Source organism: Macrotis lagotis, chromosome 1 (genome assembly GCF_037893015.1).
Source record: "Macrotis lagotis isolate mMagLag1 chromosome 1, bilby.v1.9.chrom.fasta, whole genome shotgun sequence".
NCBI classification, from domain to species: Eukaryota; Metazoa; Chordata; class Mammalia; order Peramelemorphia; family Peramelidae; genus Macrotis; species Macrotis lagotis.
In genome coordinates this window covers 567,595,042-567,610,066 of record NC_133658.1, presented here as the reverse complement: position 1 = coordinate 567,610,066, position 15,025 = coordinate 567,595,042, and the positions used below count along the sequence as shown (strand labels likewise).

The window sequence follows — 15,025 nt, the reverse complement described above, 5'->3', positions numbered from 1 at the left end:
TTCTCTGATGTCCTGAGAATTTCACAAGTTGTTCAGTTTTTTCATATTTTCCATTTTGTTTTCCATTCAATCCATTCTAGGATTGAAGTACATCAACTCTCTAATCCCCAAAAAAGAATCAAACTAATATAGAGATGGACTTTCCCTACATATTTTCTTCGCAATCTGGATCAAGGAGATAAATAATTTAACTTAAAGTCTCTTTCTACTACTTCTTAATGACCTGGAACTAAAATAAAAATCTAATTTCAATATTTTGTGGCAAAGTGAAAATAACATGATAGCTTCTATATTCTGTATATGATGTTTCCTACTGACAAGAAATCATATTCTCCTCCTTTCTCCCAACTAGAACATCTAATTAATTTATCCTGTCTTTAGGATAATCACTCATTTTAAAAATTAATAATAATAATAATTTAATTCAAAAAACTCTTAATAACTTATATACATAGTGTTAACAACCCAACCAATTAAACATTCACACTTCCTTACAGATTCCCTCATTTTCTAAGCATTAAACTTTGTATATGTTATATATATATATATATATATATATATTTATATATATGCTTTTAAATGACCATAACTGTATAAAATACTGCATTTCTGATTCTACTTTCTTTACTTCACAGTATTTTATATAATTCTTTCCATTCTTTAGATTTTTTCAAACTTATTTGTAATGATATAACATTCAATTATATTGCTATGTTCTAATTTATTTAGCTACTATTGAATATTTGGATTACCCTTTCTGGTTCTTTTCCTTCTTTCTTTCAACAGAATATTTTAAAATGAATTTGAGCAAGCTGTGCTAAGACAAAATGAGAATAGTATACTGTTTCAAGGAATTATATCTTATTGGAATTTAAAATTATAAATAATAGTTATTGGTATTTTAAATACATATCTTTTTTCTTTATAAGAGGCCTCAGGGTATATTATCAATAATGGGATTATTTGGTCAAAGGACTTAATCATTTCTGTGAAGACCAATTTACTTTCATAAAAAATATAATAACATATAAGTCTTCAGCAATGTGTGAGTGCATTTTTAAATATTTACAATGCCTGTCTCCTGTATAGGAATATAGAGATCTATCTGTGGATTTTAGATTTTCCATAAGGAAAGATCCTGAGATGCTGAACTGGAAATCTCGAGTTATTATCGACAACTTTTTCCCCTTTTCCCTTTTTTGTCTCTATGTCCCACCCTAGCATGTCCTTTCTAATTTCCAACTCCATTATTTTATATACAAGGCAAATAGTGAAGTCAAATCAGTTCTTCCTGTATGATCTGTAAGGATCTTTTTTATCTTTATATCTACAATTTTAATGATTCCTTTAGAGGTAATATGTTACAATAGAAAAGGAACCAGATTTAGAGTCAAAAGATCTGAGTTCGAATATTGTCTTTTCCACGTCCTACCTATGAGACCTCGAATAAATCATTTAGCCATTCTGTGTCTTAGTTTCCTTATCTTCTAAATGAAGGAACCAAATAAGATGATATGTAGTAGCTCCCTTAGGTCTAAATCACATGATCCCATGTCAGTAATATATGAAGATGATGTTTGCCCTTCATTCTCAAAGAAGACCATGACATCAGGGATGTGATGCCATGACAAGCGCATGAATTGGATTTGATTGAGGGGGATTGTGCTAAGTCACCAGCCTCACTTTCTCCTTCAGAGCCATCTGAATCCAGTGGTCAGATATAAATCAAGATGACTGGAAATGGCCCTGGATTCAAGACAATAAGGGTTAAGTGACTTGCCCAAGGTCCCACAGGTAGTTAGTGTCAAGTATCTGAGGTTAGATTTGAACTCAGGTCTTCCTGACTCCAGGGCTGGTATTTTATCAGAGAAATAAGAAACCTGGTCTTATCTCTCTATCCTTTTCACTAATGAGCATTATAGCTATAGGAAAATAACCTTTTTCAGACTAATTTCCCTGATCTGCAAAAAAAGGAGATGAAACAGGTGAATGCTAGAAATAAAATGTATCTTCAAGATAATTTGTCCACCTTGTTCATTTTACAGATGTAAAATTAGGTCCAGAGAACTTAAGTGATTTACCAAAGATCAGCAACTTAGTTACATATATATTAGAATATTAAAACCTCAGGTACCTTTCTTCTAATCACTCTATTTCTAAAATTCTGTATATATATATATATATATATATATATATATATATATATATATATATATATATATATATATATATATGCAGCATTCAAGCAAAGTTTAAAAACAGTCCATAAGGATTGGAAATGAAGACTTACCATGAGAAATTTACAATCAGAAGAACTCATTCAGGATAATAGAGTGTTGACTGTATAGTTTGAGTCCATCTTAAATTTCCATAACTGTAAATATTAATATACTGGCATATTACTCTTTTTGAAATAGATATTTTTCTGAAAACTCTTCTGTAAACAAATGTCATAAAAATCAATAATTGGCATAAAAACCAATATATCAGCATAAGAGTTTAGTCCTTTAGCCCAAGAGTTTACTATGTAAAGAAATGAAATCCAATTGTTAATCCTTTTCTAAAAGCATGAGATAGAGCTAGCTTGAAGAGGGGGACACCTGTGTTTTCTCACTTGCTCATTCACCACATGAAATAATGACAAGGAAGCATTCTTTAACATTATTTTATATCCCTTTTCATTTTTAGAGCACTTATATTTGCTGACCTCTCTAGTGTATGCACACTCATTTGCTTCCATCCATATTTTGAGTGTCCTTACATTATACATGTAAGCACTTGGAACCTCAGAAACCGCAGTTGACTTATACCCTTTCAAGTCTCCCATCAATTCAGGGACCCACATCCCCAGTAATACCACTTTCTCATTGAAGGATTCTTTCTTAAGTACATAAATAGCCTAGATTTCAAAGCACATTCAAACTGGAGTGGTGGGCAAGAAGAAAAGCTTTAGATTTAAGATAGACATTAAAACCACCTAAAGGGGTCAGCTAGGTGGTACAGTGGATAGAGCACCAGCCCTGGAGTCAGGAGGACCTGAGTTCAAATCTGGCCTCAGATACTTGCCTAGCTGTGTAACCTTGGGCAAGTCACTTAACCCCAATGCCTTAAATAAATAAAAAAAATTTTAAAACCATCTAAAAGAACAGTGAAAAAAAGAATATCAGTGAAAGGTAATAAAGTGTACACCTAATAAAACTTTAATATTTTTCTTCCAGCCATCTTCTCCCTTTCAAACAATGTTTCATGACCTAGCAATATATACACTCCAAAATAAATAGATATAATACATACTAATATATTCTAAAATTTTCCCAATAATTCAAGTCAACCTAGTTAGTGTATAGAAAAAATATGATATACTATAGCTTAGAAGAGTAGAGGATAGTTTAGTATAATTTACCTTCTTAAATATTTCTGATTATCAGGACAATATTATGCCCATTGCTGAGTCCTTTGACACCATTACCTTTTCTGTACTTCGAGGAGATAGATAAGTGATTGGGAGAAGAAAAAGACAAAGATACAAAAGAAAGACAGAGAAAATCAGAGAGATAAACACAGAGGTAGCATAAAAAGAAGAGTATAGAAAAGGAAAATTGATATCTAGGTTCTTAGCTAGACTCCTCAGTATATTACAATATTGAAGCTGCTTTGCTTCATCAAATCTCATTTTATCTTTTGTAAAATGAGATATTTGGACTAGATTGAGCTCTAAGTCCTCTTCCTTCTTTGTTTCTTTACCTTCCTTTTTATTCTTCTGGTATGTTACCATTTTAACAGAAATGTCTCTTTGAAATAATTCTCCCTCCTCATTAACAAATTAATAATTATTGTTCCTCCCTTGGGAAACAAGGAATTCACTGATTTGTTCCATGTTTTATTGATTGAAATGATGTGATGAATTGGCCCCAGAGGATCCCTGTCTGGTTGCTGGCGGACACTCATCATTGTATAGAATTATAATGAGGACTACCATCTAATGTCCTGTAGCAACGCAGGATATTTAGACAGAGTGATACTATACCATGTGGAACTTGAAGGTGACCACCAAGTTAGAGTTGGCAGGAATCAGAAGGAACAGCACAGACCTCAGTGGATCACATGTATCTTGCCATCCAGATTGTCACAGGGGCATTGCAGTTATTCCTTTCCCCTTGGTTTCTCTTAGATGCCCCTAGTGACATAAAGACTATTGAGCACCAGTGCCTAATACAACTGCTGAGTCTAATGTTAAAATGTATTTGAAAGGTGATTTACTAAAAGGAAATATCTACTGGTTTTAATATTTTCTTTTTTATTTCTTTTTCTTGCCCTGCAGGACCTGGGTCAGTGAGAGGAATAAATGGATCAATCAGCCTGGCCGTACCACTGTGGTTGCTGGCAGCATCCCTGTTCTGCCTACTCAGCAAATGTTAATAGAATAAAAATTTACAAACAAAAAAAACACACAAAAAATGCGTCATACAGGAGACAGAGAGAGAGAGAGAAAGAGAGAGAGAGAGCAAGGGAGGAGGACCGTTTCTTTTAAACTGTGTGTGTTCAAAAGTGAAGGGGAAAATATGACAACAAAATATCTATATCATTTTCAAAAGTCAAATTCATTAAGTAAAATTTGAAAACAACTTGGTGGAAAAACAATGCCACTGTGCATGTATGTGTGTGTGTGTGTGTGTGTGTGTGTGTGTGTGTGTATGAACAATTGGTTGCTGTGTAAAGATCACATCATGCTGAGGACATTCAAGTGTTCTTTAGATTTGAAAGAAAGAAAAGAAAAAAAAGGAAAAGGAAAGAAAAAGAAAAGGAATACTAAATAATTGTTTTCTCCCTTTTTTCTTCCTTTCTTCATCCTTTTCCATCTGTGAAAAGTCAGTCTTACCTTTGGTGTTTATATAATCTTTTTTTTTTTCCAGTTGGTCATTTTGAACTGACTCAGCCAATTCAGACTATCAAAATAATCCATACTGGTGTCTTGTGAATAGCCTCTCATTGGCATGCCCCATCCTCTCTCAAACTTTGTTCCCTTTCCTAAACCATCAATTCTCCCTCTCCCCTAGTCTATATTCCTTGGTACTCTACCCTTTATCTTCCTTATTTTCCTCTTCCTTTCCTGTTGCCTCCACCTTGAGCTCAAGTCATGCCGCTGATGCTAGGAAATGACATTTGAATTTTAATTTTCTTCATTTTGTGTGTGAATGTGCTCAGGTCTCTCTCTCATGTGGATGTATATGTGTGTGCGCGTGTCTCTCTCTCTAAAGCATGCCAAGGGAATGGTCCATATGTACATAGACTCATCGTGCTGTGGATAATTGTCCTGCATTGTAATTGTGAAATGCGGTTTTGACATGTTGCTCAGAAGATGGTGGAGAAGGTGGTAGATCCTTGTGTCTGAAGCTCCAGTGGCAGCCTAACTGGAGTTTGCCTTGAATTTCACTTATTAAAGATAGCATGGAAGAACCCACCTCACAACACCTTTCTCCACTCCACTCCTCCACCCCCCCATCCCAAATCTAACCAAAAGGCATTAGATTAGTGGCTGTCACATGACATCAGTGTGTATTCAAATAGGAAGAGAAGCTGGGTTCCCTCCCTGGGCAGGGCTCTAAGCTTCTTTTTATACCCATCATCAGAACCCAGAATATCACTGTTACTGAAAGTGCCTACTACTGATGGGATGAGGGATAGGGAAGAGTTCATCAGTAACAGGCTGAGCTACCTAGGAGGGGAAGAATTCTGACTTAGCTCTTACTTCATAGGTCTGAAAAAACTCAAACATTTAGTATCATTTTGCTGGATGTGCCCTGACCTCCCTCTGTAGTGGGTATGGTGTGTACAGAATATATGGAGAAGCAGGGAAGTCACCAAGTGCTAATTCATAACTGTAGAATTATGAGCCCTATGATTCCCTAAACTTTCCTCCTTTTGCCCCTCCCTAATGGTCAGATAACATTATGGATCCCCCATCCAACCACTCTTGACCAATTCCCTTGGATTAAACATGTGGATAATGATTGTTTCATGATTTGGATCAAGTAAAATGTGATCAAGTGGAGCAGGAATCATTGGTAGCTGCAAAGGAATCAAGGAATTTGTAAATACTGAAGCCCCATGGTCCATATTACAAACACACAAGTTGGAGCCCCTGTATAAGCATGCAACAGAAAAACAAACAATCATTCCCTTCCATAGGTCTCTACAAAGTCTTTTTCTGTTGACTGGTCTAATTTAGTAATGCACAGAATTCAATTGCCTAAATCCTCTTTGGTTCTTTTGGTGCTTTTAGCAACTCCATCAATTCATAGTAGTTTGAAGATTAATTTTTCACTGGACTCCTTGCCCTTGATTTACTATCATTCATGCCTGCTAATTCATGTTTTCTGTGATGGATGCTGTAGGGCATGATCTTTCTCAAAGTCTAAAGATTTAATCTCATGTTTCCATGAAAGACTATGAAGGAAGACAAGTTGGGAAATATACCCTTGGCATAGAAGAAAAAGAGAAATTAGATGTATTTTCCTTAAAAAACAAAAGAAAAAAAGGAGGTTGGGTGACCTGAATTATGACCTAGGCAAATATGACAATAGTACCAATAAATTTGTAATGATAGGAAAGAACCAAGACAAACAATGGTTCTTTTGACAATGAACTTCTAAAAAGCAAGCCAGTTAAATATATTTTTAAAATTTGTAATTGATTGAGTTCCTGAATACTTCAGGAGAACAGACTGGGTTTTTTTTTAAATCAATTTTGAAGATTAGTAGTATTATCTCTGCTAGCAATTAGAGGGGGAGCAAGATTTTTTTTTTAAAAAACATCATTCTTTTTGCTTGAGGGAAGTCTCATATTGAAATTCATGACATACTAGTGAGAAAAGCCATTTCTCCTCTTGACAGATTTTATAGATACTTTTTTGAAAAAGGTATTTCGGCATTTCTTCTGTGTAGAAGCAAAGAAAACTCTGAATGATAGCAGGTTGTTTTACAGTATCTTTTCAGGCAAGCAGTCTTCACCATGAGGAATCCTTCATTAGCTGCCCCTCCTAAATATTTCTTTTGGAAATAACATTTTGGCTAGAGAGAAAGAGACAGCTAACTAGAGGGCTCATCCCTTACATCCCAAAAGTTTAAGAGTCAAAACTTATGAGTATTTTAAAAATCAAGAAAGTGAGAAAGTAGCTCCTTGAGAATAGATTAGAAATCAACAAATTCTTGGTTATGGGAAACTAGACTGAATTTCTTAAGAAATTGTCACCTATATACTAGTCATTACTTTTTACAAAAGAAAATAAAAACAAACAAAAAACTTGACCGAACTTCCTTCAGGGAATTGTTATTCACTGTGCTCAACTTTAGCCATTCATGATTAAGAATGTTAAAAAATTTAGGCTGGTGAACATTGGATTGACTTCGTTCTAGGTCCTGATAGTCCTGGAGAATTTTTGGTCAATCTAACTAAGATGAAATGACATGATGTTATATAGTTCACAATACAATACAACATAATGCAATGCAATATAATATAATACAATACATTACAGGAATAATACATTAGAAGAAAAGACAATGAACCTTTTTTTTTAATTTGAGTGAATTGTTAGCTTAAAATTTTTAAATTTTTAGGTGCTCTTTCACTAGTTCTTTTTCTTTTTTTCTGGGGCCTACTGACTTTATTCCATCAGCTCTGAAACACAGAATAGGAAATGGGATACCAAATAGCCATCCTTTCAAATGTTCTACCCTATTTCCTTTTACCTTGTGTCAATATACTTTAAAAAAAAGACTTTATCACAAAAATAAAGGAGTGGTCATGAGGCAGAAATAGAATATGGCCATAGGCAAGAGGAGGTAAGTCCTAGTTGAAGTGATCCAGACATAAGATAATTAATCAAATCTTTGACGTAATGGAAGACGAAACCTAGTTTAACCAAAATTCCAGTTCTCAGTGAGCCTCAATCTCTTGATTAAAATCAGCATTTTTGCTTTGTTCTTTCTACAAAGTGAATCAAGAATAGATTGTAAAATCCCTTGCCTAGCTGTTCAAAATTTTTGAGAAAACTAGTCAATACTTTCATCAGAAATCAATTCACAGTTGACACCCCTAATAGAAAGAACAAACCAAAATATACTCCATTCATTCAAAGAATACCTCTATCCCTTTCCACAAGAATAATCCTAATCAATAGTCTACTTAGACTTAAGTTGGAATGACCATTAATAACAGATTATGATAGCATGCCACCAAATACAATGACATACACACATATTCTGCAAGTCTAATATAGATTCTAATGATAAAGTTCTGTTTCCTGGAAGGATTTTCTCTTAGATTTTCTTTCTGATTTTGATTTTTCTTGTCTACAAATGAACTAGAAGAGTTTCATTCTCACTCCTTTTCCTTTCCTCTTCCCCAACAAGATCTTTTCCTGCTTTTTTGCTTCCTGGATATAGAATAGAAACAGATTAGAAATTCAATAGAAGAGAATTGGAGAATGTCATCAAAATAGAGGAGTCAGAAATGGAAGAGGAACTCGACTTCAAGGAAAAAGAATCTTAGCAATGGGCCACTTGCTTTTTGGCTCATCACTTGGCTGTTTGTCACTTTGGGAATTAAATCCATTAGTAAATGAAGCATGAAACACTACATGGGAAAGAACCAATTGGATAGAAATAAAATGCTGAACGGAGTGAAATTCATCAATTAATCTGACTGGCAAATATACTTAATATCAGAAGTGCTCTTTGTGAACTAGATGAAACTCAACCATCCACTCCCCAAAGATACTTCCTTTATCTTCTAGTTGACAAGAATAGTAATGATCTTATCTTAGGGTGGTTCCTTAGGAATGAGAGAAATCTGAGATCTTGTAACTTCAGATGGCATTATCATTTCCTCCCTCCTAGTTGCTTTTCTTGCTGTTTTTCCTTTTAGATCATTGTGGTTATTCCTTATTATAACTGAGGCATGTGTCTGTCCATAAACAGCTTTAAAAATTCCAAGAAGCAAGGTGAGATTTCCCACATCATAACCAATATCAGTTTATTATCATGAGTTCATGGTCTCACTATCATCTTCCAAGCCAGGCAATCTTTTTCCATCCTAGGGACTTCTTTACAAAAGCTGATAACTAACGATTTTCAAAGGGACTTTGCTAATTTTTCCTATTGTTATTTTCCCTTTTATCTTTTTGTGAGTTTCTTGGAGACTGGAAACTAGAACCATCCCAAATTGGCTACTTTTAACACAATTAAACTGAATTCATTAGAAATTGCTTTTGGCACTAGAGCAACACCCATTTGCTTCTTAATTAGTTACTCCTATGGTAGAGATTCTAGTTCCAGGAATCTTTAGAGTGGCCAGTCTATTAAAAATTCTTGCATTTGGATCACTTTCACTGAGGTTAACCATGACCTAATTCCTCTCTTTATCTCCCATGGCTTTTCAACTTGGATTTGATGTAGATTCCCAGTGGGCCACCAATTTCAGAAGCATGTAGATATAATCAGATGTTAAAATACCCACTTGTGACATTATAGGATTATAGAGTCTTAGACTTGGATGATGTAAATCAATTTCTTTATATGTATTTCCATAGCAACCTAAATTCAGTTTAATATGGTCTCTTATTGTCTAAGAGATTTCAAACTATTTTCAAAAGATCAAGGATATAAGGATATAATTTCCCCAGTTGTGAATTCTATATCATGGTATTATGCTGTCAGTGGGCATAAAATGAAGTTTGTAGTTATTTCTAGGTTACTGGTAGAGCTGCAAACTAAACTCCAATTTATATACAGATTGAGCACACAAATGCTAGACATTGAAGATTGTGGGAGCATTTGTTTCACTCAGCAATATGCATAAATCCTTTCTTGGAAAGTCAACCGATGTTAACATTTACATTAACAGAAATGTTTATGTATGTAGTAGAAAAATTGTTTTAAACTCTTGATTTCCTTCTTCCACATTTACATACGGTAGGCTGATTAATAAATTAGTCCCCAATCATGTGTAAATCAAAGTAAATCACTAGTTTATGTACATAAAATAAACTATGTATACTTCATTTTTTTTCCTGCCACACTCAGGTCCAGGTAAACCCATAAGTCTACAAGGAACACCAGTGCTAAACAGGACCAAACCATTTGAAGTGGTCAGAGGCAAAACATAGGAAAGACTAAATCTCTCAAAGGATTAAATTTCCTCTAAGGATGAAGCTTGGCTTGATTCATACAGTGCTTAATACCATTGATCTTTTTCAAAGAGAACATCTAGATATAGTACAATTATCATAATACTTAGCTTTCAAGTGTAGGGGCAATGCTTAGGAGGTAGAATAGTGTAATGGAAAAAGGACTGACAAAGGCATTGCCACTAACTCTTATTATACCTCAGTCATGTCACCTTGCTTCTCTGTGCCTCTTCTCATCTGCAAAAGGAGTAGGTTAAACTAGGTGATTTCAAAGTAGTCTTCTAGTTCTAACATTCTCTGAGTCTATACTTTCTGGTTAGACATTGAAAAAAACGTTCATCATAACACTAGATAATATTTCACAAACTTGCTGACTTCTCCTGGAAAGGAAGAATGATTCTGTTCTAGCTGTTTTTGGATTTCCCAATCTTTTTGACCTCTTGTTTCAGTATCCTAGATATTTTGCTTAAATGGACCCTTAGAAAGAGCTTACAACTTGATGAGTAAAACAAGTTGCTTCTGTTTCTATCCATTCATTCATTCAACAAACCCTAGAAATTTTGGGACTCTGGAAATACACAAAGTGCCAGATTTCTTTGCTGTAGCAGATATAAATATTGACAACAACCTTTATATTTGGCACACAAAAAAACACAACAAAGACATGGCCTGAAAAATAGTCTAGACTTATTATCAATACCATTGTATAAAAAGAATTGTCATATCTGTATAATGGCCCAAAGTTATCCTGGTTTTAAAAGTAATTGTTAGTGTGATCTTGGCCAAATTATTTCACTTCTGTGGACTTCAGTTTCCCTATCTGCAAAATGAGATAGTTGGGTTAAATAATCTTGAAGGCTATAATATTTGTGATTGCATAATTATAAACTGGTTGCTCACCATGTATAGCACTGTATTTGGCTATTTATTTTACATAGTGTATTTCCTTTTTCATCTATATCTTCCCATATCCTTTTAAATTATTGGCAGACTTCCCCAAAAATAGCAATGTTGAAGGCTAAAACTTTCTAACGGAAATTTTCATGTGGTTTTATGACATGATCTGGTCATTTGGTAGCACGTTGGATTTATCATCTCTCTTGGTTATTTAACTAAGGACACTGAAATGCTTTGACTATTTCATATTTTTAAAAATATATCGAATCTAGCTGTTACAGTGTTTTATTAATCTAGCATGAAGGGAAAAGAGCTTATCCCATACCACCCTTTAAATGACAGAAGTATGGCTTCAGTATTCCATGTATTTTAAGTAAGCAAGTCCTCAAATTTAAAAAAGTAAACAAGTGTTTCTTTTTAATCTGAGGAAGTTCAAGTTCCCCATTAAGGATTCAGGAAGTGTCTAATCAAAAAATTCATTAGATATCTTGCCAGAGATAATAGTTATAAGCAGCATGCTTCAAACAGGTGCAGGTGATCTTGTATTATTAAAAAAACAAAAACAGAGACAGGGAAAAGTTATTAAAACCATCTTGTCCAACATTTTTCCCGTGGCTCAAGCTTCCTGCAACCCATTCCAAGATACTACAGACTCCAAACCTTAAAAAGCAACCAAATAATAGGATAAAAAAATAGGAAACATCCTTTTGATTCACACTTCTAAACTATTACAAGAAGTGTCTAACAAGACTGCACAGATATTATTTCAAGGCTTTAGGCAAATGATTAGGACATCAAGAAAAATTATTGAGATTTGATGGTAGTGACAATATGATTGAGATATATTTTTGGGGGATCTAGGAATGGACAAAATCATTTGTGAAAAGTTCTTTGGTTTTAATTTAGATGTTATGGAAAGTGTAAAGGGAGAATGGGCATCTAGGGATAAAGACAAAGATTTCTTAGTATCTTGGTTAAATCAAATATTGTATCCAATTCCCTGCCTGTATCCTTTAGGGAACTGAGTATAATGTTACTATATTGACCCAAGGGTTAATTTCCCACAGCATCCCAAGAGACCAAGCTTAGCCATTCCCTAGCTTGTCTTCCTATGCATCACCAGAAATAGCCAATGGAATCTTAGTTGACTATATGCTGAATAGTGGTTTGTATCTATATCTTTCTATATGTCAATATCATTTTACATAGATATAGATAAGCCAAGTCCTTAGAACATTAAAAAATTATTTGTAAATGAGAGAACTACCAGTCCAACTGGGAATATTTTCCTTCTCTGTGATTATTTCTGATGTTTTTCCCATTTTGGTCATTTCTCTGTCCTCAACCTTTATCCTCCATCTATAGACAGACAAGCAGAAATGTTCTAATCTACATCTAGAAAATGAAGGTAATAATTCTAACAATTAGTTTCATAGTTCAGACCATCCAAAACCAGTTCACTGGGGCCATTCCTGATTCCACCACCAATGAGTCTTTACCCTTCACCAGAGAATGTAGAAGGCTGAGTCTGGTGAATTGTTGCCAAGTTTCATTCCCTGTTTACTGGGGGGGGTTCTAACAGGGAGGAGATGATGTAGAGAATGAGGTGCTCAAATAAAACCTCCTCTTCTCCATGTCCCCCCTTCCCATTGCTCTATGGAAGGGTTTACAAATCCTGCTATTGGTTAGACTTCTTATTAACAGTGTTATATACATATAAATATATATATATATAAATATATTCATTTTTTTCAACCCTGTAGCCATGAACTGAACTTCCCTTGACAATACAAACACATGATCATTTTTTTGGTTTGAAACTTTTATTGTTTGAAGTTTCTTTATTATTATTATTATTATTATTATTATTATAATTATTATTATTATCAATAATTTGGTGGGAATTTTTTTTCTCCCATATACTAGCTCTATGGAGAAAAACAAAAGCGCAATGTGTGTAAAAAATTAAAATTAAAACAAGCTTTTTTTCTTTTTCTTTTCAATGTATTTAAATTCTGTTTCTTCTGTTACTTTACACGTATGAATGCTCTGCTCTTCTGTGATCTTAAAACAAAATGAAATAAACGTGAAAAGGAGATGTGTCTTCATTGCCCTAAGGTAGTCTTATTGTGGTCTACTGTGTTATTTATAGATAATCTGGTGCAATTCCTGAGAAATAAAGTCAATGGTAAAACAGAATTGTTGTGGGGAAAACACATGATCTAGGCCTAACTGTCTATGCTTTGAAATTTTGATGAAGATGAAGAGTCAACCTATTGATTTTTTCATGATTCTTGAGGGAGAACTTAGAAAATAGGCATCTTAGTGATGCTTCAAAATGGTTGTGAAGAGATTTTTCCCTATCTTCAACAAGACTGAGGTCATGGAAAAATGGAAATAAATTTCCAATGTTATATATTTAAGTTAAATATTTAAGTTAAACACTTCCTGATTATTAGAATTAGAATTCTGACAATGATAGCATGGTAAATTCACTGAATCTGAAATTCAATAAGTTCCTCACCAGCCTCCTAGTACAACCCAGGAATACCAACAATTAAATATACAACAAACAGTCATGCAAACTCTGCCTCAAGACTTCCAAAAAGAGTTCCACTAGATCTCCAGTCAGCTCACTCCACTTTGAGGGTCACTCTTATTGTGAGAAAGGGTTTGTTTATTTTTGTTTTCTCCACTTAATAGCCTAAATATGTCTCCACAATTTCCTCCCATGAATCCTGGTTCTATTCTCTAAGGTCAGGTTTTAGAAAGTCTTTTTTTTCTGGAGATTTTTCAGAAACTAGAAGGTAGTTGGTTCAATGCTATAGTTCAAAAAGATCTAGGTATATGTATCTGATGGCAAGGAACTCAATCACATCTACTCAGACACTTGCTTTTGTTAAGAGACAATATTAGCTAAAGCTATTTTCAATAAAATCTTTCATCTCTCAAGAACTTCTTTTTTAGAACAAAAGACATGAAATAAAAGGAAGTATGATATAAGAAGGATCTCTGGGGAAATATAAGTCAACACAACATGATCCAAAATTCAACTACATACATATCAGCCAAGAAGGGTCTGAAGCAGATGGATAACAAAAATAAGCTGTGACCAGAAAACCCTTGGGTGATCTGCTCTGGACCCTTGGGAAAAAGTATCAAGCTCCTTCATTGTACCTTCTCACATGATTTGAGTCTAGCCCATGGCTTCTGACTCTCATCCTTCTCCCAACCCCATGCCTTCTCATGAAAATGAACTCCTTGCTATTACTCATGCTCTTGCTTATCTTGCTAATGTGCCTGTTAATCTTATCACCAATGGTCTCTATTGTGCTGCTGGGCTTCAAGAACTCCTTACTGCTTTTATCAATCCTTGTGTTAGTACTATCACTTCTCTGTTGGCGGACCTCCAAAATCTTCTCCTCTCTCCTCATTGTCCTGTGTTTGTGTTGCATGTCCATTACCATATTTCCACTGTTGGTCCCATCTATAGTGGCAATGATATGGTAGATCGAGCATTGCTATGCCCTTTACTCTTGGAAGCCCATCATGCACATAATAAGTACCATCTCTCAGCTCGTTCTCTTTGTCATCTTTATGGTATTACTAAAGATCAAGCCAGGGACATAGTGGAAACAATGCCTTGGCTGTGCTCCATTTCGTCCCCCACTTCATTCATGTCTTCAAAAGAATTTGATCTTAAGGCCTTTAACTATCTTTATTCCTTCCATCATATTCTCTCCTATTTATCAATTACCTTTCTAAAATGGGTTCAATTGTAAACACAAAAAATCAAGAAGGGCAGATAATAGTGAGACTATCATATTCTTAAATCTATCTACTATTCTTTCTCTCTTAAGAGATTAAATTTCTTGATTGACAAATCAAGCTTTTGGGAAGTGATGTTTGATAATAAGTCATATTGATTTTTATGTCCCA

The 15,025-nt window shown here is 34.4% G+C and overlaps 1 protein-coding gene across 1 annotated transcript in view; it reads left to right on the top strand.

Moving 5' to 3' along the window:
- The window catches only part of LSAMP (limbic system associated membrane protein), an 801,725-nt gene extending 788,531 nt beyond the window's left edge, over positions 1 to 13,194 (top strand). Inside the window, exon 7 of the mRNA XM_074214560.1 lies at positions 4,322 to 13,194. Coding sequence (XP_074070661.1) covers positions 4,322 to 4,419 — 98 coding nt within the window. The 3' untranslated portion in view covers positions 4,420 to 13,194. The remainder of the gene's footprint in view (positions 1 to 4,321) is intronic.
- Positions 13,195 to 15,025: the final 1,831 nt, after the last annotated feature.